The sequence below is a fragment of the Melanerpes formicivorus genome, unplaced genomic scaffold (assembly GCF_026170545.1).
Source record: "Melanerpes formicivorus ecotype bairdi unplaced genomic scaffold, bMelFor1.0.p_v2 SCAF_11, whole genome shotgun sequence".
NCBI classification, from domain to species: Eukaryota; Metazoa; Chordata; class Aves; order Piciformes; family Picidae; genus Melanerpes; species Melanerpes formicivorus.
Genome location: NW_027142363.1, coordinates 15,722,652 through 15,749,351, shown reverse-complemented (window position 1 = coordinate 15,749,351; position 26,700 = coordinate 15,722,652). Strand labels below are relative to the sequence as shown.

Genomic DNA, 26,700 nt, shown 5'->3' with positions numbered 1-26,700 from the left:
GCCTCCTCCGGCCCCGCCCCGCCCGCTGCAGCCCGCGTGCTCGGGTGAGTGCGTGCTGCGGGGAGGGGGCCGGGAGAATGTAGGGGAGAGGGAGGGCTGGGTTGGATGGATGGCGGCGGGAGGAAGCCTCTCGCCACTGCGCCGGGCCGCCGGGCCCGGCGTATGCGGGTGCGGGGCACGCTGTGACAGCGCCGGGCCCGGCGTGTGCATGTGCGGGGCACGCTGTGACAGCGCCGGGCCCGGCGTATGCGGGTGCGGGGCACGCTGTGACAGCGCCGGGCCCGGCGTGTGCATGTGCGGGGCACGCTGTGTCAGCGCCGGGCCCGGCGTATGCGGGTGCGGGGCACGCTGTGACAGCGCCGGGCCCGGCGTGTGCGTGTGCGGGGCACGCTGTGGCAGCGCCGGGCCCGGCGTATGCGGGTGCGGGGCACGCTGTGTCAGCGCCGGGCCCGGCGTGTGCATGTGCGGGGCACGCTGTGGCAGCGCCGGGCCCGGCGTGTGCATGTGTGGGGCACGCTGTGGCAGCGCCGGGCCCGGCGGGCGCGTGTGCGGGGCACGCTGTGGCAGCGCAGGGCCCGGCGTGTGCATGTGCGGGGCACGCTGTGGCAGCGCAGGGCCCGGCGTGTGCATGTGCGGGGCACGCTGTGGCAGCGCCGGGCCCGGCGTGTGTGTGTGTGGGGCACGCTGTGGCAGCGCCGGGCCCGGTGTGTGTGTGTGTGTGTGCGCGGGGCACGCTGTGGCAGCGCCGGGCCGGGCGGGCGCGTGGCCGACCCACCGGGGCACTGAAGGAGTTAGAGCGGCTTAGGCGCTGCACCTCTGTCCAAGTTGAGTGGGGTCCCGGCAGCCTGGCCACGCCGTTGGGGCTGGCTGGGGGCAAGGCTCGCCGGCTGCGCTCTGCTGCGGGTACAGGAACACGAGTGTCTGCGTTTGTCCCTTGTGGAAGGGCCGTGGGGTGGGCGGGGCTGAGTGGCCCCGGGGTCGGTTTGCCTTCTACCCCGTAGCTTGGGAGGAAGATGAGCGTTTGGCCAGTTTAGAGACCTGCAGTTGGAGTAAGAGTTGAAAAGTGCTGATCTGAAATGACTGTTCAGGAACTTCCTTGTCCTTCTCTGGACACCTTCCAGCAACTCAACATCCTTCCTAAGCTGAGGGGCCCAGAACTGGACACAGGACTCAAGGTGTGGCCTAACCATTGCTGAGTACAGGGCACAATGACTTCCCTGCTCCTGCTGGCCACACTCTTCCTGATGCAGGCCAGGATGCCATTGGCCCTCTTGGCCAGCTGGGCACACTACTGGCTCATGTTCAGTCTACTATCAACCAGTACCCCCAGGTCCCTTTCTTTTTGGCTGCTCTCCAGCCACTCTGCCCCCAGCCTGTAGCACTGCATGGGGTTGTTGTGGCCAATGTGTAGAACCTCGCACTTAGATGTGTTAAATCTCACGCCGTTGGACTCTGCCCATCTGTCCAGCCTGTCAAAGTCCCTCTGCAGAGCTCTCCCACCCTCTAACAGATTAACTCCTGCCCCCAGATTGCTGTCATCTGCAAATTTACTGATGATGGACTCAATCCCCTCATCCAGATCATCAATAAGGATATTGAACAGCATGGGGCCCAGCACTGATCCCTGGGGGACACCACTAGTGCCTGGCTGCCAGCTGGATGTGGCACCATTCACCACCACTCTCTGGGCTCAGCCTCCAGCCAGTTCCTAACCCAGCTCAGAGTGCTGCTGTCCAAGCCAGGGGCTGACAGCTTGGCCAGGAGTTTGCTGTGGGGGATGGTGTTAAAGGCCTTGCTGAAGTCCAGGCAGACTACATCCACAGCCTGCCCCACATCCACCAGGGCATAGAAGGAGATCAGGTTGGTGAGGCAGGACCTGCCCTTCCTAAATCCATGCTGGCTGGGCCTGATCCCTTTGCCATCCTCTAAGTGCTGTAAGAAGTTACAAAGCACTACAAACAGCACACTGGGTAAATGCAGATGCATTCTCTGAATAGTATTTTAACTTTGTTACATACTTCAGGGAGCTGACATGTCGATAGGGATTTAGGTCTGGAATTCAAACCCAGAATTTCAGGCTTGCCTGCAGCATCTGTGTTGCTGGCATTTGGGGGTGTGAGTTGTAGATCTTGGTGCTGACAACATCTTCAGATGTTGCTAGCAATTGGGCACTAACTGTGTTTTAGTTTTTCTAAAAAAAGGAAGACCTTTGCTTGCCTCATGGAGAACTGCAGCTTGCTGCAGCCTGGAATGTCTGTGTGGATCCATGATGTGGATCCCCTCCTGCAGGGCTGAGGTGGCTGTGGGTTACAGCTGAGGTATGGGCTGTTACAGGGAGGGCTGTCCCAGGAGTTAGTGTGTCAGTGAGGGTGTCTTGCATGCTGCAGCACTGGAGAGCTGTGTGAAAATACTAGAACTAGACTTCAGGTTTCATGATAAGGCATCTGTGTAAATAAAAGCATCTTAATAAATGAGAGCATTTACTTATGAGAGTAAAGCTGTCATTTTTACTTACAAATGAAAGCATAAGAGGCTCTAACTCCTCATATGTTGGCTTCACAAACTTGCTCAGATGTGCCCAGAGCCAGTTTGAGTTGGTCAACCCAGACCTAGCAGGTGAGCTGTGGTGCTAGAGGGCTTGGTACTAGCTCATTGTCAGGATACTTACTGTCTCAGACAGGCTTTTACTGCTGCTTGCTGCTCTGGGCTAGCCTGGTGCAGGAAATGCTGGTGCAGACTCAGTCAAGGCAAGCATGTCTGCACATACTGTGGTGTTGGACCTACTGTTACTTCATTTTTGCTTTAATTTTCCTGGGAACTTGGCAGCTATACTTTTGTGAATTATGTGTTTTATTTTATTTCTACATGATGCTAGACAAGCATATTACCTACCTGGAAAAACAAAAGTAAAAGACTTCCAACTTTAAAACTAGAAAGTGGGTGAAAGAATACTTTTATTTTACATCAACAACAAAGATTTGCAGAAATGAAGGCAGAATCTTAGCTTTTGGTGTAATTGCATAGCATCAACAGAAAGGCCAAACAGTGTTTCTTGACTTTGGTAAACTTAGTTTTGCTAAACCTGGCTATGCAAGATACAGGATGGAGACCCTGACAGAGGCTGAGCTGTCAGGTGTTGTCACTTTGTGGTGAGCATCACGAAACAGAATACAGAATTAATCAGGTTGGAAAAGATCTTCAAGATCATCAAGTCCAACCTATCACCCAGCACCATCTAATCAACTAAAGCATGGCACCAAGTGCCTCATCCAGTCTCTTCTTAAACACCTCCAGTGATGGTGACTCCACCACCATTTTACTTTACACACACAAAGGTGCCTGGGCTGTAGCTGCATTATTTTTTCCTGAACCAAACTCTTCCTTCAGAACTCCTCTGAGGCTCCCTGGAAGAAATCTTTACAGATTCACAGATTGCATCAGGTTGGAAAGGATCCTCAAAGGTCATCTTGTCCAACCTCCTTGCAGTCAGCAGGGACACCTCCAGCTACAGCAGGCTGTGCAGGGCCACATCAAGTCTGATCTTGAATGCCTCCAGGGATGGGGCCTCAACCACATCCCCTGGCAACCTGTTCCAGCATTTTAGAATGGAATAGAATAGAATGAACCAGGTTGGAAAGGACCTTCAGGATCATCCAGTCCAACCTATCACCCCACACCATCGAATCAGCTAAGCCATGGCACCAAGTGCCTCATCCAGTCTCTTCCTAAACACCTCCAGTGATGGTGACTCCACCACCTCCCTGGGCAGCACTTTCCAATGGCCAATCTCTCTTTCTTTGAAGAACTTCTTCCTAACATCCAGCCTTAAACTTCCCCTGGTGCAGCTTGAGACTGTGTCCTCTTGTGTTGGTGGTTGTCTTTGAGAAGAGACCTGGGTTAGGAGCTGGTTGGAGGGCCAAACCCAGAGAGTGGTGGTGAATGGTGCCACATCCAGCTGGCAGACAGGCACCAGTGGCGTCCCCCAGGGATCAGTGCTGGGCCCCAGCCTCTTTAATATCTTCACTGATGATCTGGATGAGGAGATTGAGTCAGTCATCAGCAAATTTGCAGATGACACCAAGTTGGGAGCAGATGTTGGTCAGTTAGAGGGCAGAAGGGCTCTGCAGAGGGACTTCGACTGACTGGACAGATGGGCAGAGTCCAATGGGATGGCATTCAACAAGTCCAAGTGCCGAGTGCTGCACTTTGGCTACGGCAATCCCATGCAGAGCTACAGGCTGGGGTCGGAGTGGCTGGAGAGCTCCCAAACAGAGAGGGACCTGGGGGTGCTGATTGACAGCTGCCTAAACATGAGCCAGCAGTGTGCCCAGGTGGCCAAGAAGGCCAATGGCATCCTGGTCTGCATTAGGAATAGTGTGGCCAGCAGGAGCAGGGAAGTCATTGTGCCCCTGGACTCTGCTTTGGTTAGGCCACACCTTGAGTCCTGTGTCCAGTTCTGGGCCCCTCAATTTAAGAAGGACATCGAGACACTTGAACATGTCCAGAGAAGGGCAACAAGGCTGGTGAGAGGCCTTGAGCACAAGCCCTGTGAGGAGAGGCTGAGGGAGCTGGGATTGTTTAGCCTGGAGAAGAGGAGGCTCGATGAGAAGAGGTTGGGCTTGATGATCTTCGAGATCTCTTCCAACCTTAGTGATACTGTAATACCAACCCCCTCCTCCTGGCTAACACCTCCCTTCAGGTAGTTGTAGAGAGCAAGAAGGTCTCCCCTGAGCCTCCTCTTCTCCAGGCTAAGCAACCCCAGCTCCCTCAGCCTCTCCTCACAGGGCTGTGCTCCAAACCCCTCTCCAGCTTTGTTGCCCTTCTCTGGACACTTTCTAGCATCTCAACATCTATCCTAAAGAGACATATGGCATTTCCACATCACTGAGCATAAAATTGTTCTGAGAGCCTTGAGACCTTAAGCAGGTATTGGTCCTTCATGTTTCTAAAATCTGCTTCACCTGCAGGGAAGTCTCCTCTTGATTTTCCTGCTTCTTTGGAAGCAGTTTTATTGTTCCTGCTGACTGAATAATCCTTGCCCCCTGAAACTGGTTGAATCCTCCTTGCCTCACAGCAATCTATTCTCTTTCACTTTGCCTCCCTCTTTCCCTACTCCATTTCTCTGTGTTCTCTGTTCACTATATTCTTGCACACTCCTTAGTGCATACCTTTGTGCTGGTGTCAGTTTCCTCTCACTGCCGTAACTGCCTTCTCTGTGGGTCCCACTGAAGCTGTAAATGGGTAGCAGGTACACCTGTGTAGATGCTGGGTTTATGATATGTAAGTCAACTTGACAGGAAAACTTATCTTAACTGTTAACACAGAGCACACCAGCTTCTGTGTTTAACTGCACTTGAAATGCCATCATACATCCTCCACCATTGTGCTCTGGCTGGAAAGGCACTGGGAAGTATTCGTTGTGCTTTTTTTTCCTCCCCAGTGTAAATGCATCTCAAGAAAATGGGCACAGATTTCTGATCCTGGCCCTTCTCTCCACCCCTCTCTGCAGACTGTCATTAAGTCTCTTAAAGCTGAGTTGATTTTTTATTAGCTTGCAGCTCTTTATGCATAAGAGCAGTCTGCCACAGGTTCCTTGTGTGGGTGGGTTCTTGCATGTTGAAAGATCTGTTGTGCAGCCGTTGGGTTTCATTTCATGTGCTTTAGTATAAACTGAGTCGTGGGATTTGTTCTGTGAACAATGGCTCCAAGTAGAGCGCTTCAGAGATTGCAGAGGTCTGAGACGGGACTGGAGGCCTGTGGAGGGCTTGGCACTAATAGCAAGCATCTGAAAGCAGAGCTGTTTCTAGCATGCTGTTCTGTGCCGTTGGATATAGCAAGAGGAGCTGCGCTAGGCCTGTGAGCTCCTGAGGTTGTGTTACTGGATGACTGTTTTGGTTCTTTCTTCTCTTGAGCAGGAAGATGCCCAAGAAAGGAGGGAAGCATGCTGACATGGGCAAAGACATGCAGGTGCAGTGTAAACGAGCGAAGGTGGAAGCAGCTTGTTCTCCGTCACTCATGAGTTTCGAGAGCCCAGACAGCCTCTTCGGAAGCTTGATCTCTCCCGTCAAACCAGAGACCTTTTTCAGGGAATATTGGGAGCAAAAGCCACTGCTGGTTCAGAGAAATGATCCTTTGCTGGCTGCTTACTACCAGTCACTGTTTCAGCTGTCAGATTTGAAGGAACTGTGCATCCAGGGTTTGTACTATGGACGAGATATAAATGTCTGCAGGTGTGTGAATGGGAAAAAGAAAGTTTTAAATAAAGAAGGGAAAGTGAATTACATGCAGCTGAAGAAGGATTTTGACCAGAAAAAGGCAACAATACAATTTCATCAACCTCAGAGATTTAAGGTTGGATCTTTTCATTGCCTAGAATTAATGCATGCTTTATAATGTGGTATACATTGCTTGACTGATGCTAGGCACAGCTTCATCTCTAGCCTTAATAAATCCAGGGGAAGTATCTGACATTGATGACCTGCTGAAATCTATACATTTACTGGATTCATTAAACCATGGTTTATTTCTGATGGTGCTGTCCATCAGAGCAAAATCTGTTTAATGCTACAATATGAAGTATTTTCCTTTCAAAATTACTTTGTCACAAAAAAATGCACAAATGCATGTGACTGCTTGAGTGATCCCTTCTGCCTCGATGTTTCCTTGTGCAAATGGAGGCTTTACCATTCTTCTGTATTGGAGGGCATGGTGTGAAACCATGGAGATGGAAAAAAAACTATGAAACCATGAAACAATATTTCCAGGACACTCCACTGTTCTTGACAATGGACTGTCTGAGTTGCACCATGAAAGTGCACCCCTTTTAGCTGAGTGTCTCTGTCTTGTTCTTTTGATGCCTCGTCTCCCCCCATGTATGGAGAATGAGGTAGTGGTGTCTACACTGTTGAGTAAAGGACTCAGATACTGTAGGTACTGCATTTAGGAAGTCGTAGCATGCACTGAATTTGAAGGGACCTCTATGGATCCTCTAGTCCAACCCCTTTGCAGTAAGCTTGGACACCTCCAACTACATCAGGTTGCTTGGAGTTTTCTGTCCCACGGTGTCAACACATTTTGATTGTGAAGTGTCCCATGTGGACTGAAATGCACAGCTCACTCCCAAGTACAGAGTTCCTGGCTGATTTCAGTATTGAGTGTGGCTGTAATGGCCAGTAGCAGTGTGATCTGCAGGTGAAACTGAAATGCTGCATGGCTTGTGCTGAAATCTAGAGCTTGGGCTGAGCCTAAATAAATTCTGGTTGAAGTTGCACTTGCACAGGTCTGGTGGTTGGCATCGTCTGATGATACCCTTTGGAGCACCAGATGTGGATGCATGAAGTTTGTTCTCAAATATGCCCAAGCAATTGGAGTCAGTGGAATAAGGTCTCTGAAACTTTGTGTACTCTGATGCTAGGGCATATAATGCAAGTCCTGCATGTGGCTATTGTTTTAAGATGTTTTGTTGGTGGGATGATGTGTGGTCTGTTTTGGTCTATCTAGCTGTGTTTATCTGGTTTTGCAACCTAAAAATGGTGTAGGGAGGAGAACAAATAACCAGTGCCTCGTTGGGGCAGCAGACTTCTTGGCTTACTGATTACCTTTATGGCAGATCTGTTTTGGGTCTGTGGTGCTTGTGTTGAGGAGAAACACTCATACAGAGCATCTGAACCTCTCAAGTGATGGTGGGAGGGTTGTGGGCTCAGTGGCAGTCTGGCTTGGCTGAGCTCCTCAGTAATAGCATCATTTCTTTTTAAAGGAGGAGCTGTGGAAGATTCAGGAGAAGCTGGAATGCTACTTTGGGTCTCTGGTTGGTTCCAATGTTTACATTACTCCCCAGGGGTCACAGGGCCTTCCTCCTCACTATGATGATGTTGAGGTAGGATTGCACAACCTTGTCTGTGAAACTGTGTGTGTGGGCTAGTGGTGGTGAATAGCTGTGAGTGCACTTCTTTCCCTTCTCTCTCATAAATTAACTTACTCCATAAAAATGTGTGGGGTTTTTTTTCTCCCACTGAAAACTTGTTTGCAAATGTTTCTTTGTAGTTGTTTTTCTTCTGTAATTTTTACTGACAAGGTGTGAGTGTGTTCCCAGCTGTGGAAACTTTCTAGCACCTTTTATTCATTTTCACTTCATTCAGACCCCAAAAATGTAGAAGTAATTTTTCCTTCACTAAGTACTTGCTGCTCTTCAGCTGGACAGTGAAAACAGACTGGTTGTTCTGCTTCCCATTTGCTGGTCCTACTGTTTGTAAGAAGCAACTGTTACAAGCCCTGTAGTCCAGATGCATTTTAAAATAGCTTCTAAAAGAAACACTCAAATAGACACTGCATTAAGGGCTGTCCCACTTGAACCAAACCAAGAGAACTCAACCCCTCACATGTGTTTTTCTGCTTTTTATTACTTTCATTTCCATTAAATAAATCTGAGTTTCCTATTCCCTACAGCCCTACAATCTGCATGGTCTGGTGTGTGTTGTCAGCCCTCACAGCATCCCCTAGATGTTTCTGAGGCTGTTTGTGGGTGAACAGTGATAAGACCTTTCTCACCTGACATTTTGAGTGAATTTGTGGCAGATTAGAATAGCATAGAATAGAATAGCATGGAATAGAATTAACCAGGTTGGAAAAGACCTTTGATACCATCAAGTCCAACCTATCACCCAGCATCATCTAATCAACTAAACCACGGCACCAAGTGCCTCATCCAGTCTCTTCCTAAACACCTCCAGTGATGGTGTTACTTTTGAGTTTGTTCTCTAGCACTGAAGTGACTGGAGAGAAACAAGGATGTCCAATGTCTACCTTAAGATAAAAATTGCTCTTCACAACTCTTCTCTCTGCTGCCTCTAAGTTGAGCCTTTATAATGTGAATTTCTGCATAGTAGACATCTAAAAAGTAACTTGAGAGGAATCCTGTTTGCCATGCAGCGGAGTAGCTGGGAGCAGGGAGGGTGAAATCTGTTTCTTCATTGTTGGAAAAGCAACCAAGGTTGCTACTGTTTGCTTTCTATCCCTGATTTCTGGCATGGTTCCACAGACCAGGAAAGAAGATGACTTCATTTCTGATCAGGTGGATGAATGAGGCGCAGCAAAGGTTCCTTATGCTTTTGGATTTGTGGCCTTTTGCAGGTGTTTGTTCTTCAGCTAGAAGGAGAGAAGCATTGGCGACTCTATAAACCAACGGTGCACTTAGCTCGGGAGTATAATGTTGAACCAGAGCACAGGATTGGGAGTCCCACACATGAATTCATATTAAAGGTATTGCAGTTGAATTGCTTTTTGTGGTCTAGGGTGTGGTTGCCAGAAAAGTAGTAATGTTTAAAATGGTACACTTCTTGAAGACAAGCGGTTTGAATGATTGTGGTTATTAAACAGAGGGGAGCATTGGTGCACAAAACACTGTGAGCATGAGAAGTTTGGCTCATAGTTGTGTAACCTCTACTTTGTCAAAGGTAGCCTTTTGTAGAAATCAGTTATTTCTGGAAATTCTCCAGTATTTTCCAAGTTGGACACCCTGACTCATGTCTGTGGAGTTAGAATCGTAGAATGGTAAGGGTTGGAAGGGATGTCTGGAGATCGTCTAGTCCAACCCCACTGCCAAAGCAGGATCACTTAGGGCAGACCACACAGGAGCATGTCCAGATAGGTCTTGAAAGTCTGAAGAGAAGGAGTCTTCACAACCTCTCTGAGCAGCCTGTTCCAGTGCTCTGGCACTCTTGCTGGAAGCAAGTTTTTCCTGATGTTGAGATGGAACTTCTGTGACCTAGTTTGTACCTGTTGCCCCTTGACCTATCACTGGGCACCACTGAAAAGAGACTGGCACCTTCTTCTTGACACCCACCCTTCAGATATTTGTAAAGATCCCCTCTCAGCCTTCTCTTCTCCAGACTAAACAGCCCCAGGTCTCTAAGCCTTTCCAGTTCCTTAATCATCCTTGTAGCCCTCTTGGACTCTCTCTAGTATTTTACTGTTCCTCTTGACCTGGGGAGCCCAGTGCTGCATGCCATACTCCATATGTGGTCTCACTAGGGCAGAGTAGAGAAGGAGGACAGCCTCCCTTAACCTGGCCACACTCTTAATGCACCCCAGGACACCATGGCCTTCTTGGCCACAACTGCACATTGCTGTCCCATGGAGTCATGTGCAGGGAAACTGGTTGGTTTATATATGGTTATGAAATGTTTTATGCTTTTACCTGCTGTCCATAAACAGTGAAGCTAGTCCCTCTAAGCACTAAGACTTAATTGCATTACTGAAGGTTGTCCCTGTGCTGGTGAATTAGATTTAAATATTTATTCTTTGGCTGATAAACAAAAGCATCAAGTAAACCCTGTATGAATTTGCTGTTTTTTCTTTACTCAAGCCTGAAAATGAAGTATTTGGCTGGGTTTTTTCCTTTCCTTTTATTTTTTTTGTTTGTTTGCTTGTTTTGTTTTATTTGAAATAAAAAGAACATTTCATGAAGATTAATGAGTGCAGCCCCTTTGACAGCAAGGCCTCTGCTGCTTGTCTTGTTCTCTTCTACATGCCTGTGCTTTCAAAGCATGTTATTTATCCAGCAGACAGTGCTGTGCTGTGTTGGAAGCCTCATTAATTTCCCTGCCTTGTGGCCTGTCACAGGGCCTCCCTCTGCAAGGTCTCTGCTCTTCCCAGTGTTCAGACCAGCCTTTGTCTGTGGGTAGCTTAGGAATGCTGTGACACGTTGAATAGAATAGAATAAACCAGGTTGGAAGAGACCTTCAAGATCGTGTCCAACCTATAATCCAACACCACCTAATCAACTAAACCATGCAACCGAGCACCCTATCAAGTCAAGGTAGTTAGAGATCCCCTCACCCTCTTGGATCCCCACAAGTCCATGGGACCAGATGGGATCCATCCTAGGGTGCTGAGAGAGCTGGCAGATGAGCTGGCCAAGCCCCTCTCCATCACTTTTCAGCAGTCCTGGCTCACTGGAGAGGTCCCAGAAGACTGGAAGCTGGCCAATATGGTGCCCATTCACAAGAAGGGCCGGTTGGATGAGCCAGGGAATGACAGGCCTGTCAGCCTGACCTCAGTGCCAGGCAAGATCGTGGAACAGGTCATCCTGAGTGCAATCACACAGCACTTAGAGGATGGCTAAGGGATCAGGCCCAGCCAGCATGGGTTTAGGAAGGGCAGGTCCTGCCTCACCAACCTGATCTCCTTCTACGAGCAGGTGACCTGCCTGGTGGATGTGGGGCAGGCTGTGGATGTAGTCTGCCTGGACTTCAGCAAGGCCTTTGACACCGTCCCCCATAGCAAACTGCTGGCCAAGCTGTCAGCCCATGGCTTGGACAGCAGCACTCTGAGCTGGGTTAGGAACTGGCTGGAGGGCCCAGCCCAGAGAGTGGTGGTGAATGGTGCCACATCCAGCTGGCGGCCAGGCACTAGTGCTGTGCCCCAGGGAGCAGTGCTGGGCCCCATGCTCTTTAACATCTTTATTGATGATCTGGATGAGGGCATTGAGTCCATCTTCAGTAAATTTGCTGATGACACCAAGCTGGGGACAGGAGTTGATCTGCTGGAGGGTAGAGAGGCTTTGCAGAGAGACCTCGACAGGCTGGACAGATGGGCAGAATCCAACGGCATGAGATTTAACACATCCAAGTGCCGAGTTCTGCACATTGGCCACAACAACCCCATGCAGTGCTACAGGCTGGGGTCAGAGTGGCTGGAGAGCAGCCAGGCAGAGAGGGACCTGGGGGTGCTGGTTGATGGTAGGCTGAACATGAGCCTGCAGTGTGCCCAGGCAGCCAGGAGGGCCAATGGCATCCTGGCCTGCATCAAGAACAGTGTGGCCAGCAGGAGCAGGGAGGTCATTCTGCCCCTGTACACTGCACTGGTTAGGCCACACCTTGAGTCCTGTGTTCAGTTCTGGGCCCCTCAGTTTAGGAAGGATGTTGACTTGCTGGAGCATATCCAGAGAAGAGCAACAATTGGTGAGGGGCTTGCAACACAAGCCCTATGAGGAGAGAGTGAGGGAGCTGGGGTTGCTTAGTCTGGAGAAGAGGAGACTCAGGGGTGACCTTATTGCTCTCCACAACTACCTGAAGGGAGGTTGTAGACAGGCAGAGGTTAGTCTCTTCTGCCAGGCAACCAGCACCAGAACAAGAGGACACAGTCTCAGGCTGCGCCAGGGGAGGTTTAGGCTGGAGGTTAGGAAGAAGTTCTACTCGGGGAGAGTGATTGCCCATTGGAATGGGCTGCCTGGGGATGTGGTGGAGTCACCGTTCCTGGAGATGTTCAGGAAGAGACTTGATAGGGTGCTTGGTGCCATGGTTTAGTTGATCACGTTGGATGATAGGTTGATCTTGAAGGTCTCTTCCAACCTGCATTATTCTGTTCTATTCTATTCTGTTCTATTCTATTCTATTCTATTCATGAGCACTATTTATTTCAAATATGTCTGTGTGAAGTGTGGTTTGGTAGGCTTGTGATAGGTGATGTGACCAAATATAAGGAACAGTAAAATTAAAATGGGATCAAATTGCATCACTGTTTCTTCATGAATTTTCTGTTTGACTGTGCTATCCAACTGTAGAGATGTTTGTAGGAGAAGCCATAAATAAACTGGCTTTTCCTTCTTGGGTGCATTTCATGTGCTTTGCACTTCCCTTTTATCTTGACTTTCCTAATGTAAGTTTTTATCAGTGTGGAGATTTAATTTAGATAGGGGAGAAGAAAGATAGGGAGGACAAAGGTGGCATTTATTCTTGAAGTATTTTAACTGAAAATTTCAAACAGCACTGTACAGATTACTGTCTTTATGGAAGGTTTGTCTTTTCTGATGCAATACTGGGCTTTTCTTTTGGTGTGATCTCACCAAATTCACTGGTCCTCTGCCAGCCCATGGTACTGTCAGCAGGTCCATCTCAGCTGCTTCTTTGTCCCCTTTATGCAGCTGAGTAGCGGTGTTCATGTTCTGTAATAGTGAAGGCTTGCTTTGTTTGTTCAGACAGGTGTACAGTAAATACTGACAGAAAGGTGAAAGTTGGAAAGTGCAAGGTATCCAGCTTCTGACTTGGAGTACTTGATGTTGTTCAAATAATGGAGGATCTCACTATGTTGTGACTTTCAGAAACATGTTTTCAGTCTGTCTGCTCAGAGAGTGTTTTTCTGTTTTGGCTACCATAAGGTTTGACCAGGTGCCCTAAATACATAAATTCTCTTTAATTTTCTTGCAGCCAGGTGACTTACTGTACTTCCCAAGAGGGACTATTCACCAAGCTGACACTCCACTTGGCATATCCCATTCTACACATGTGACCATCAGTACCTACCAAAACAAGTAATTATTCTTTACCTTCTCCCCTTGTTTTCTTTTTTTGTTTCTATGTTTAGTAAATTTGCAGATGACAAAAAGCTGGGAGCAGGTGTTGACCTGTTACAGGATAGGAGAGCTCTGCAGAGGGACCTTGACAGGCTGGACAGATGGGCAGAGTCCAACAGGATGGCATTCAACAAGTCTAAGTGCTGAGTGCTGCACTTTGGCCACAACAACCCCATGCAGTGCTACAGGCTGGGGTCAGAGTGGCTGAGAGCAGCCAAGCAGAAAGGGACCTGGGGGTACTGGTTGACAGTAGGCTGAACATGAGCCAGCAGTGTGCACAGGTAGCCAAGAAGGCCAATGGCATCCTGGCCTGGATGAGGAACAGTGTGGCCAGCAGGAGCAGGGAAGTCATTGTGCCCTGTACTCAGCACTGGTTAGGCCACACCTGGAGTCCTGTGTCTACACCTGGGCCCCTCAATTTAAGAAGGACATTGAGACTCTTGAATGTGTCCAGAGAAGGGCAACGAGGCTGGGGAGGGGTCTGGAGCACAGTCCTGAGAGGAGAGGCTGAGGGAGCTGGGGTTGCTTAGCCTGGAGAAGAGGAGGCTCAGGGGAGACCTTCTTGCTCTCTACAACTGCCTGAAGGGAGGTTGTAGCTGGGTGGGGGTTGGTCTCTTCTTGATGATCTCTGAGGTAGTTTCCAACCTCACTGACTCTATGATGTCTGATGTACAGACACGAAAACAGTATTTCAAAGAAGTGATGTCCTGTTTCTTAAACCACCTTGTAATGAGCTCTGTTTAGCTCTTTCCTGTGTTCTGTTTAGCCCTTGTGTGACTTGATTTTGTTTCTGTAATACAGGGATAGGGCATGTCACCTTCCACTGAGAGATGTGGTGACATGGAGTGTATGTAAGCACTTCACACGGCTTAGTGTCGACCCTTCAGGGCTGGGTCGGTGGTTGGACTGGGTGATCTTTGAGGCTTCTTCCCACCAGATGTATTCTGTGATTCTGTGATTATCTATGTGCCCTGCTGTTAGTAATGTAATCTAAGATAGTGTTCAGGTATCAGTAATTGAGACTTTGGGGCTTGGGGGAAGTAGGGGAGTGAGACCCTTGTGGTTTGAAGCAGCCTGTTTTCATACAGCAGGCTTGACTGCTTTTTAAGGGCTTGTTGTATTATTTACTGGCTGTAGACTTCAATGTGGGAGATAATGCTGCAGCTGCAAACTCAAGAGCTGTGTTTCCAAAATCTCTCACCAGTGGCTGAAGGGGAAAAAAAAAAAGTTCAGAAAGGGAAAAAAAGAGTTTGGAAGCACTGACTGCTGCTGCAAAGAATGATTCCGTGAGTTATGCAGGAGGGAATGTGGGTGTTTAACTGCTTGGGCAAATTTCAGAGTGACCAGCAGTGAGTGACCTTCAATGGGACATCCTGCTCCTCCTCTCTTGCCCTGCCTTTTTTGCTCCACCACTTCCCTGTGTTGAAGTGGTGCTTCTCATCCCTGGTTCAGTGAGTTGTATGAAAGAGTGATGCTAGAAGTGGGTGTGTGGTATGTTGATGGAGGCTTGGCTGGAGTGATGTTTTACTGACTGGGAGTTCTGCTGAATTCACAGAACAGGGTTTGTCCTGCTTGATCCAGAAAGAGTTATTGGTCAAGTGGTGCTGGGGAGTCAAGAATTCAGCTGCTTGTAACAAGGTTGCTGGAGATCTGACAGGCTTGTGTAGAGTCAGTGTAGCTTCTCTGTGACAGCATAGGCCAAGTACCAGCCCACTGTATTACATGAGTAGAATAGAATAGAATTAACCAGGTTGGAAGAGTCCCACCTATCACCCAACACCATCTAATCAACTAAACCATGGCACCAAGCACCCCATCCAGTCTCTTCCTCAACACCTCCAGTGATGGTGACTCCACCACCTCCCTGGGCAGCACATTCCAATGGTGGTAAGCCATGGTGCTGTAGGGGACCATGTTCCTTGTGTCAGAATGAAGAACAGGGAAAAGGAAAAGTTTGAAAAGTGCTGTTCTTCTAAGGATAAAAAGTGGAGTCATCATCCCTTAAGGTGGTTGTTAATGAAGTGTAAGAGGTGGAGGTGTTCAAGGCCAGGTTGGATGGGGCTTTGAGCAACCTGATCTAGTGGAAGATGTCCTTGCCCATGGCAGGCAGTTTGGAACTAGATAATCTTTAAGGTCCCTTCCAACTCTAACCATTTTATGGTTGTATGACATGAAGTGATCTTGTTTCTGGGGTCACCATTAAATTTGTAGCAAAGCTAAAAACTGATACTTTGTTGGATTCTGTAACCCTGGGTACTTTTCCTCCTTCAATACAAGTGTCTCAAAAGCATGTTAAATTACACAGCCTCCTCCACTTCCTTGTGTGCAGTGGGGCTCTATGTACCTGCAGTTGGATGATAATGTCCCCAGTGTGGGAATTTCTTCATCACTGAGGTCAGATTTAAGATAATAAATGGCAAGCATCTGAAGCAGAGCAAACTGGATGCTTCTCAGGTCAGTTACTTCTTCTGTAGGTGTGCCATTATAGCTGAGAGTCAGCTGTGTAGGATACTACAGGGTGGTAATGGAAGGGCCAAAGGCATAAAGATGTGGAAATGAAGCACTATGTTTCCAGCTATTGACATCAGTTAAGATGTCTGTTTTGTTTCAGTGTGACTGTTTTAGTAAGAGGGGTTTTTTTTCACTTCCTGTCCCTAAGCTCCTGGGGAGATTTCTTGCTGGATGCAATTCCTGGCCTGGTGTTTGAGACAGCAAAAGAAGATGTGGCGCTGCGCACAAGCATCCCAAGGCAACTGCTTATGGTAAGTAGATAGCACTATGGGAGTAACAGTGCATAGCACTGAGAGGCAAGCTTGTGAACTCTTGCTCTGCTCTGAAGGTTCAGTGCAATGGCACTGTCTTGTCTGCAGCACAAACATTGCCTTTGAAGGCTTCAGGATGAGTGTTCAGAGGTTTGTTTCATCTGAAGCACTGCTTTGTTCACTGCACTGCCTTTCTTTCGTATCACAGTGTCCTGGTGTGGCTGATTTCATTCTATAAGTACTGGTGTTGGCTTTGGAGCTGTCAGGCAGGCACAGTTCCTCTCAGGCCACACTTTTGAATCTTTAACAGTTAGCAAAGCTGTAAGTTGTTCTGTGACCTGTTCATGGTAGTGGAGTTGTGCTGCTGATTAGCTCATCTGCATGCAGAAGGAAGGAGCCTCTCTTTCAACTACACTTGCAAGTCCTTGCGTGTTGCAGGTAGTCCTAGAGTGGGGGAAAGTGAGCATTGGCTTTGGTATGTGAACATGTCATGAAGAGAATATAAAACAAACCCAGTTTGTTGTTTTGAGAGTAAACGTTGCCCTTTGCCCTTGCTGTCTGTCTGAACATGTCCAGAGAAGGGCAGTGAGGCTGGGGAGGGGTCTGGAGAGACCTATGAGAAGAGACTGAGGGAGCTGGGGTTGTTGAGCCTGGAGAAGAGGAGGCTCAGGGGAGACCTTCTTGCTCTCTACAACTGCCTGAAGGGAGGTTGTAGCCATGTGGGGGTTGGTTTCTTCTCCCAGGCAAGCAGCACCAGAGCAAGAGGACACAGTCTCAAGCTGTGCCAGGGGAAGTTTAGGCTGGAGGTGAGGAGAAAGTTCTTCCCAGAAAGAGTAATTTGCCCTTGGAATGTGCTGCCCAGGGAGGTGGTGGAGTCCCTGTCCCTGGAAGTGTTCAAAGGGGGATTGGATGTGGCACTTGAAGCCATGGTTTAGTTATTCATGAGGTGTTGGGTGATAGGTTGGACTTGATGATCTCTGAAGTCTCTTCCAACCTTACTGATTCTGTGATTCTAGAAGAAGAGTGTCCTGATTTTCACTGCATTACTGCACCTCTCTAGGCTAGTATGCTTAGCTTGAATTCATGTGAGAGCAGCTCTGTGCATATTTAGCAGGTGGATGTAGGTGACTCGACAAAGAAACTGAGCAGCCTTCTGCGAAGGCTTGCAGACCGGCTGGAGAGCAGCAGAGACCTGAGATCATCGGACATGAAGAAGGACTTCATCATGAACCGCCTGCCGCCTTGCCTGGGACCTGACTCTGATCATTTGACTCCAGGTAGACTTTTGAAACTACCAAACTGGCTGATGTGATGGCAGAGCTGTTGCTTGCTCTGCCTCTTGTGACTGTGGTATTTTATGGTAGGCTGTGGTATGGTGGGTGGTGTCACCCTCATGTTGTGCTTAGTTTCTCTGTGTGCATTGGCACACCTTTTGGTTAATTCCCTGTGTCTCTTAGAAGTCTCTTACATGGAAACTGGCAGCTTTACTAAACTGCTCTGCACTGAGAATATTTAACTGGCAGAATTTGCCCTTATTGTCTATCTTGCTATTACAGCTAGTTGTACACTGTGAAAGTTTGCAGATGACACCAAGCTGGGAGCAGGTGTTGACCTGTTACAGGGTAGGAGAGCTCTGCAGAGGGACCTTGCCAGGCTGGACAGATGGGCAGAGTCCAAGGGCAGGAGATTGAACATATCCAAGTGCTGGGTGCTGCACTTTGGCCACAACCCCATGCAGAGCTACAGGCTGGGGTCAGAATGGCTGGAGAGCAGCCAGGCAGAAAGGGATCTGGGGGTTCTTGTTGATAGTAGGCTGAACATGAGCCAGCAGTGTGCCCAGGTGGCCAAGAAGGCCAATGGCATCCTGGCCTGCATCAGAAATAGTGTAGCCAGCAGGAGCAGGGAAGTCATTCTGCCTCTGTTACTCAGCACTGGTTAGGCCACACCTTGAGTCCTGTGTCCAGTTCTGGGCCCCTCAGTTTAGGAAGGATGTTGAGACACTTGAATGTGTCCAAAGAAGGGCAATGAAGCTGGGGAGGGGTTTGGAGCACAGCCCTGTGAGGAGAGGCTGAGGGAGCTGGGGTTGCTTAGGCTGGAGAAGAGGAGGCTCAGGGGAGATCTTCTTGCTGTCTACAACTCCCTGAAGGGAGGTTGTAGCCAGGTGGGGGTTGGTCTCTTCTCCCAGGCAAGCGGCACCAGAACAAGAGGACACAGTCTCAAGGTGCAACAGGGGAGGTTTAGGCTGGAGGTGAGGAGAAAGTTCTTCCCAGAAAGAGTAATTGGCCATTGAATTGTGCTACCCAGGGTGGTGGAGTTCCCATCCCTGGAGGTGTTCAAGAGGGGATTGGATGTGGCTCTTGAAGCCATGGTTTAGTTAGTCATGAGGTGTTTGGTGACAGGTTGGACTTGATGATCTCTGAGGTGTATTTCCAACCTTGTTAATTCTGTGTTTCTATGATAGAATTATAAAGTATCTTTGTTTCCTCCCACCCCTTCAAGTTTGAGAACATGATCAAATACTGTTTAACAAACAAAATCTGGCCACCAGGAAGCGGGCAGTGCACAGAGGGCTGGATGTGCTCTCTTCATCTGGTTTCCTTCCTTTCTAATGGAGAATTTTTTTCTTTTCTTAGGTGGAAAGTTGCCAAAAATAGATAGCAAAATCAGGCTGCAGTTTAGAGACCATGCCATTATTACAGTGGAGCCAGATCAAGAGAATTCTGTAAGTATGAATTCTGGTAGGCTTGGGGTGGGAGCGCAGGGTAGGAGTGGGAAGTGTGCGGTGTGTGAGTTGTTGCTGTGTTGTCCTGCTCTGAAAGGATCAATCAGTTTTACTTAGTGGGATCTGCAATCCATTAGGGGTTGTCAGGAGATCATGGGGCTGCTGTCATGCAGTAGTGTGGCACATTGGTTCCTTCTGGAGGAGAGCTACAGAACTAAGTTTGTGTGATTCTGCATGGTGGTTTGATGGCTTTCATGTGTGGTTAGGTGGCTGGACCATTCTGGTTGCTAAATGGCCCGTGTAGCTCTTGATCATGGAATTTTTTATTCTTTGAATAGAATACAATTAACCAGGTTGGAAAAGACCTTTGAGATCATCAAGTCCAACCTATCACCCAGCACCATCTGATCAACTAAACCATGGCACCAAGTGCCTCATCCAGGCTCTTCTTAAACATCTCCAGTGATGGTGACTCCACCACCTCCCTGGGCAGCACATTCCAATGGCCAATCTCTCTTGCTGGGAAGAAGTTTTTCCTAACATCCAGCCTGAACCTCCCCTGGCACAGCTTGAGACTGTGTCCTCTTGTTGTGGTGCTTGTAGCCCCCACCTGGCTACAACCTCCCATCAGGTAGTTGTAAAGAGTAATATGGTCTCCCCTGAGCCTCCTCTTCTCCAGGCTAAGCAACCCCAGCTCCCTCAGCCTCCAAATTATAAAATCACATTCTCCCAAGAGGGGGAAGTCTGCTGGTTACAGCTTGCTGCTTGCTGTGGTTGCATTTAGTCTGTATATTGGATTTAGTTTTTGTACCTAAGCAGGTGCCAGTGGTGCTGCTCAGTTGTTGTACAAAATAGATGCTGGCATCTTGGATTATGTTGTGGTCAGACTACTTCTTATCTCTGAAGGTTTATTGGTATGAACCTGTAGAAGTGCTTTTTCTTGGCTTAATTAAAACAAAAAGTAAAAAAATGGCACAACTTAAGGCCATTTCCTCTCACTTGCTGCCTGGGAGAAGGGGCCAGCCCCTACTATGCTACAACCTCCTTTTAGGTAGTTGTAGAGAGCCAGGATGTCTCTCCTCAACCTCCTCCTCTTCTCCAGGCTGAACAACCCCAGGTCCCTCAGCTGCTCTACACAGGACTCTTGTTCAAGAGCTCTCACCAGCCTTGTTGCCCTTTTCTGAACACACTCCAGCACCTCAATGTCTTTCTTGTAGTGAGGGGCCCAAAACTGGATAGAGTACCTGAGGTGCAGCCTCACCAGTGGCAAGTGCAGGGGTGCAATCACTTCCCTGCTCCTGCTGGCCACACTGTTCCTGATACAGGCCAGGATCTGTTTGCCTTCTTGGCCACCTGAGCACACTGCTGGCTCATATTCAATTGTCTGTCAACTCTCTAAGTCACTTTCAAGCCACTCTTCCCCAGGCCTGTAGGGTTGCACGGGTGTTTTGTGACCAAAGTGCAGGATCCAGTACTTAGCCATGTCCAGGAAGGATGCTGTGGGGAACCGTGTCAAAGTCCTGCTCCACACATCCACAGCCTTTCCCTCATCCACTGAGAGGTCACCTTGTTACAAATCAGGTGCATCAGGCAGGACCTGCTTTTCATAAACCCATGCTGACTGGGCCTGATCCCCCTGGTTGTCCTGGATGTGCTGCATGATGGCTCTTGAGAGGCTCTGCTCCATGACCCTCCTCAGCACTGAGGTCAGCCTGGCAGCTCTGCAGTTTCTGGATCCTTCCTGTGGCCTTTTTTGGCAAACGTGACACCCGTTTATAATCTCCAGGCAAGGGGAACTTACCCAGTGAGACAGGAGTGCTGACAGATGATGGAAAGGGCTTGGAGATCACCCCTGCCAGCACCCTTGGGTGGATCCTGTGTGGCCCCACAGACCTGTGTGTGTGTAAGTAGCAAAGCAGGTCCCTGGCCATTTCCTCCTGGATCATGGGAGCTTCATTCTGCTCCCTGTCTGAGTTTTCTGGCACCGAGGGCTGGGTATTCAAGGCTCTTACCATTAAAGGAAGACTGAGGCCAAGTAAGTGATAAGAACCTCTCATCCTTTGTCACTATGGTTCCCCCTGTGCCCAGTGAAGGGTGGAGGTTTATCTTGGCCCTCCTTTTGTTGTTGATACATTCACAGAAACATTTTTTTATTATCTCTCACAGACTTGGCCAAATTAAGTTCTAGTTGGACTTCAGCCCTTCTGATTTTCTCCCTACATGACCTCTCTTCCTCCTTGTGGTCATCCTGTGCTGCCTGCCTATTCTACCAAAGCCCAGAGACGTTCCTCTTTTTCTTGAGAGCCAACCAAAGCTCTCTGTTCAGCCAGGCCAACCTATTTGTCATTGTATCCCCTTGCAGAGTACTGTGCCTGGTTTGCAAGGAGATTTGGGAGGCTGTGTCAGGCAGGGACTTGTTGCTGTTGCCCCCCATCCTCTAAGTTACCATGACTGGGCAGGCAGAGAAGGGATAGGGAGTCCTCTGTGGTGGGAGCTGCCTGGAGGGTTTGTTTCAGGGAGGTCAGGTTGTGTCTCCACTTGTCCATCTCTTCCTTGCACTCCCTGATAGCTGACTTCTCCCTGGAGCTGCATTAGGAGGCAGAGGAGCTCCTTCACCTGTGCACACCCCCCACAGCTGTGCACACCGCTGCCAGCTGATGCTGGCGCAAGAGCGGCACGCACCCTGCAGCGTGACGCCTGGCTGGCAGCATGCTCGGGCTGCAGCGCTGTCTGGGTAGCGGCACGGGCCCTGCTGGCTGCAGAACACAGGGAAGCCATGGCTTCAGCTGAGTGGTTACCACCTGTCCCTAGCTGTGTCTTAGTGCCCTGCCTGTGTGGAACACCACACAGATGGGTGTGCCAGGCCTTGTCTGCCTGGTGCCCTGCTTGCGGCGCTCAGGGCTGCTGGTGATTCAATAGCCCATGGTTTCTCTTGGCAGTGCCCACTTGGTGCTATGTCAGCCTTGCTTGTGAGAGCTGTCGAGTCCTGGCAGGACTGTGCTTGGACAATGGCTACCTGTTACTAGAAAGCCGCCTCATCCACCTGGACCTAGCACCCAGCACTTTCTGCTGAAACCACACTGACAGCTTTCTAATGAGCTAGCATTAACTGTCATGTGAGTGAGATGAATTCAAGGGCATGGAGCAGCAGTAATTGTTCTCCTACTGTCTTTTAGGATGAAATTCGCAGAGAGATGGTTTACGTGTATCACTCTTTGAGGAACAGGAGAGAAACTCACATGATGGGGACAGAAGATGATACTAATGAGGAAGGCACAGTACAGGTTTGCTCCCACAAACACACACCAAAAGACACACTGCCATGTTGGGTGTTGCTGCATTAGATGAGCTTGACTGAGATGGCAGCAGGAGCCTGGGTTGTGCTGTACTCCTCAGTACCCAAAGCATTTCTGCTTATCCTCAAATACCCAGAGGAACTGAGGCTGCAACACAGAGGCAGTTAATAGTGTACCATGTTTGTGCTATGTTTGTGCCATGTTGAGGATTCTAGATCCATGAGCACAGGACAAGGGTGTTTGTTTCAGGGTACTGGGTCAGCAGTGGCAGTAAAGAGTTAACTCTTTCACTGACATCTAAGGAGGGAACTTTTATAAGGCTGTAGCTCTCTTCTTACTCATTACCTACAGTGTGCTTTCACTTGAATCATAAATACTCCTGCAAAGCTGTAAGTTTTGGTACCTTATGTTCCACTCTATGATAGCAAGACACTTTATTTTAGGGCTGTGACCTAAAATACTTGAATACGCATCTACACAAACACACTGTGGAAGCAAAACAGAACAGAGCCTGTTCCTGTCACAGTAATTAAGAGCAGGGCTTTTTGTCTGGCAGGTACTAACCTCATTCATCATCTAGAGCAGATAATACAGCAAAGTGAGGCTCTACAGGGGCACCTGTCCCGTATGTGCAAGTTCCAGAATATACCTGCCTGCCCTTAACTACTCCTACCATGGAAATGCCAGCCCTCTGTGCTTCTGTGACAATGTGTCCAAAGACTGTGTGTGGCATACAGAAAAAAACACTTTCCTAACCCCTTATTTTTGGAAGGTCATGTAAGGGTGTAAATGCAAAGTCATTTGATGCTTCAGTGTGGAAGCGGCCTAGAGGAAGCCACACATCTCCCTGCCTTATAATGTGTGCTACAACACAGGGGAGATTTCAGCTTTTTTTCTGTTCAGAAAGCTGGTGGAATAATACTGCACCTTCTGGACATTGCTCTCAGAAATAGCAGTGTGATGTAAGAAAGGAGCACACCCCTGCTGCTGTAGCCTCATACACTATTGTGTAATAAGGGATGCTGCATTCAGCTGAAGGACTTCTGGTAAATCACTTTTTTCCTCCCCCAGCAGACTCATGGACTTCGGTTTCCATTGTCGTACTTGGATGCCCTGAAGCAGATCTGGAGTGGCAGCACAGTTAATGTTAAAGAGCTTAACCTTATCTCAGATGAAGAGAAAGAAAACCTTGCTTTGTCCCTATGGACTGAATGTCTAATTGAAGTTATTTGATGCTTTTATGAATGAGCTGCTCCTGTAAGTAGTATTTCTGGACATTAAGAATCTCTTGAGAGAAAGGCTTATTAAATTACTTTTCTATCATCCAGCCTTTGGTTTGTATTGCTGTTTAACAGAGCACAGTAACATACATACTTTGCTACTTCCTTGTGCAAAGTGGTGCTTTCCTTCCTTCACTTAGGGAAAACAGCTGCTCAGTGTCCAGTGAGCTACAGCTGCCTGTGTGAGGACAGATGAGGTCACTCGGAGTAACTCCAGCATTCTGGCATCCCCTTTGCTCTGGACGTCCAGCGGTGTGCATGGAGCAGGCCCCAGGACTGGGGGGAAATCTACTAACTTGTGTTTTCACTGCAAGAAAATCCATTTGTTCTGTTTGCCCTGGGAGAACAAAGGCTTCTCAGTAAAAGCAGTGTATGTTGTTTCCCAAAGGGGACTACACAAACAACATTGCTGAACAGCTCTGCTTCCCCCCAGCACCAACAACGTGAACGCAACTCAAACGCATCACTGCTCACTTGAGTGGGTTTTCATGGGAGCAGTGCAGTCATCTTAATCCTTGGCTGTCAGTGTCACTCATGCAACAGTACTGTCACATTTTCAAGTGCACTTCCCTTTTTTGTTCATTTGAAAGAGTATTTTACAGGAGTGTGCTTGACATCTGATAAAACCCTAAGCAGAGCAATAGCTTTTACAAAAGGAAGAAGCAAAATGTTTCCTCTAAAAAAGGCTTTATACAATTAAAATATACATGCTTAGCATTTTACATTCAAGACCTCTTCAGGACAGAAGCCTGCTTTACTCTGTTGTGTAACACTGATCCACCAAATAGGATGCAGTCATCCTTGGTTTGAAAGACAGAAGTTTTTTACACAGGCTTTTACACTCCCTTCTGGAAAGCCAGCCAGGTGTAGAACACTTGACATACTGACATAAAAAAAAGCCAAACAAGTGCTGTAGTTGGAAAAATATATGCATACATTTGAAGATCTGTTAGTTAAACAGCAGATTTATGGTAACTTTAGAATGTAAAATAGTAAGTGCAAGTGATTTTCTCTTTTAAATAGTACTCTATAGAACTCCATTTCATATAAAAATAGACATCCATATACTTTAATTCTGTGGCAAAATTAGGGGTATGTGGTTTTGTTTGCTTGGGGTGAATCCTGCACTATTTACAGGTTTTGGAACCTAAAGAAGCATATGGTAACCTAAACTCTTTAGGTACCCTAACCTCTTTAAACAGTTCTAGAAATACATACCCTCAATATATAAATAACCCCCCCCAATCCCAGATGATTTTCAATGAAGTAGAAGAATTCAGTCATGCTGAAATCAAATACCAGTGATCTAAGGGACCATCCTCCACATCAGGTGTTCACAGCCCTTCTGCACTTGCAGTGTTGAGTAAGGAAGATGCTTTTCAAGCCTACAACAACTGAAGTCCAAGAAGTTACTTGGCTCTGTCTGAAGTCATTGCTAAGTAGGCTGGTTGCACAGTGCTAAGCTTGAGGAAAGCACCAGCATGCCGTCTGGACTGCAGGCTAAGTCCTTGTCCTTTGGGCTAAAACACTGCATCTTTTTGATGAGCCACAGTAACATTAACATGCAGTTATGCTCTTCTTTTAACATTAAACACATTGAAATACAGGCTGCTAGCACCTTTGAAAACACAGACTGGAGTGAGCTATTTTCTGAAGGAAGACATGATTTCAAGACCAAACCACATTGTATTAAATTAATCTATATACATCAAGACATAATAGTTAAAAATCATTACTGCTCTAAATGCAGCTAGCCCTTGTAGAAGTCTAGCCTGACCCAGGACTGTTATTTTCTTTTGATACATGCACACAGGGCTCCGTGTTAAAGGTGGTCTTCAGTGATGCTTCAGAATCTTGTGGGTTGGAAACAGGGCATGGGTCAGTGCAAAACTGGTTCTTGAATCTGGAGATTTGGTACGGTTAAACGAAGATAGAGGTCTACCAATAATGTTAGTGGAGAAGAAGCCAGGCTTTGTGTATTGCCTCATTTCACAAGGTGAGCTGGTAATTCCAGTTCAAGGTTGTCTTTATGAACAAAATAAATTGCATTTTAGCAAGAGGTATGATTAGCTGCAGCACTGCTTGGAGCCTACACAGTTTCGCTTGGGCCATAAAAGTCCAATACAACCTCTTTCACACACAGTGCATTCACTCTTCAGTAAACATCCACCAGTTTGAGAGGAAGCTTCTCAAGAGCCTTTCCCGTGTTATCTCTTGCAGTTTGCATCCTGCAAAACTTACTTCTAGTTCTTGCATTTCCTTTTCACACTTCAGATGAAGACAAATAGTGGCAGCCTCTAAAGAATCAGCTTCCCTGCAGGAAGACCCAAGGTCAGCTTCCCATCTTCCAGATCTGTGCAAAATCCAATTGCTTAAGAGTCGGTGCTTGGCATGAATGAAAGTGGAGAGGAGTTGCTGCCTAGGGCAGACTTCAGGAGGTTTGTTTTTCCCCTCTAGATATTAATAACCCATATGAGGTCCATCTGTGCAGTGGGTCTTACTCACAATATTTCAATGTCCCATCTTTGTGACAGCTTGTCATCTGTCTGCTGATTCATGATGATGTGATTCTTGTCGTAATGATTTCCTCCTTAAAAGTAAGAAGAAAAGAAAGTTCTAAAAAAGAAATTCCCAGAAAAGTCTCTGCATAATCTTTAAGAAATGTGACTCAGCAGGAAAACTAATTGAAAACTTGGGATTCCCTGAGGCAGAAGGCTGGTGTCTGCCCCTCTGCCTCCTTCTCACAATCACTTGTCAGCATAAGCCCTGAAGAGCTCCATTAGTTTGGAAGCAGAGTGTACCACAAACCAGAGTCCTCAAAGGTACCTTTGGGCACAGAAACAGCACCTCCAAAGAGATTGTACATCTGGCAGACACTGAGCTCCCTGTGTCTGGATCTTTACTTGTAGCATATTGCTACAGCAGAAATACCCAGATTCACAGACACATGTGAGATTATTTGGCATAGCATATCCATTCCAACAACAAACTTAGGAAGTCCTTAAAGGAAAATTTCTCTCCTACAAATACATGTGGCATTGCAGTGATGACAAAAAAATGCCCTGTGTGACCCTAAATAGAAACCCATAGAAATGTTTTACGAAGAGCTATCAAGTGGTATCTTGCCACCCCAGCTTTTAACATTGTATTTTGCAGTAACCTAGGAAGCACAGCTCTGTGATACTCTCCATAGTTGTCATCTGTGTCACCAGGTAGCAGTTAATGGCTTTGTAGTAACTTTGTAAGAATTAGCAATGGCAGATAAAACCCTAAGTTCCGGAAGCAGGAA

The 26,700-nt window shown here is 47.8% G+C and overlaps 2 protein-coding genes across 5 annotated transcripts in view; one reads left to right on the top strand and one right to left on the bottom strand.

Moving 5' to 3' along the window:
- Positions 1-23,454, top strand: RIOX2 (ribosomal oxygenase 2). Of its 4 annotated transcripts, none has more exons than XM_068144645.1 (10): positions 1-44; positions 5,916-6,351; positions 7,757-7,876; positions 9,130-9,258; positions 13,206-13,309; positions 16,011-16,113; positions 17,225-17,390; positions 18,747-18,835; positions 22,012-22,119; positions 23,206-23,454. In XM_068144645.1, exons 2-10 carry the CDS (start codon positions 5,920-5,922, stop codon positions 23,362-23,364), a joined length of 1,410 nt encoding a protein of 469 aa, XP_068000746.1. In that variant the 5' UTR covers positions 1-44; positions 5,916-5,919; the 3' UTR covers positions 23,365-23,454. The 4 variants fall into 4 exon arrangements, with proteins under 4 accessions (XP_068000746.1, XP_068000742.1, XP_068000745.1 ...); XM_068144641.1 differs by having other exon boundaries at positions 23,203-23,454; XM_068144644.1 differs by lacking the exon at positions 1-44 and adding an exon at positions 407-420 and having other exon boundaries at positions 23,203-23,454.
- A 459-nt stretch (positions 23,455-23,913) lies between these two features.
- The window catches only part of CRYBG3 (crystallin beta-gamma domain containing 3), a 98,283-nt gene continuing 95,496 nt past the window's right edge, over positions 23,914-26,700 (bottom strand). Inside the window, exon 22 of the mRNA XM_068144639.1 lies at positions 23,914-26,001. Coding sequence (XP_068000740.1) covers positions 25,913-26,001 — 89 coding nt within the window. The 3' untranslated portion in view covers positions 23,914-25,912. The remainder of the gene's footprint in view (positions 26,002-26,700) is intronic.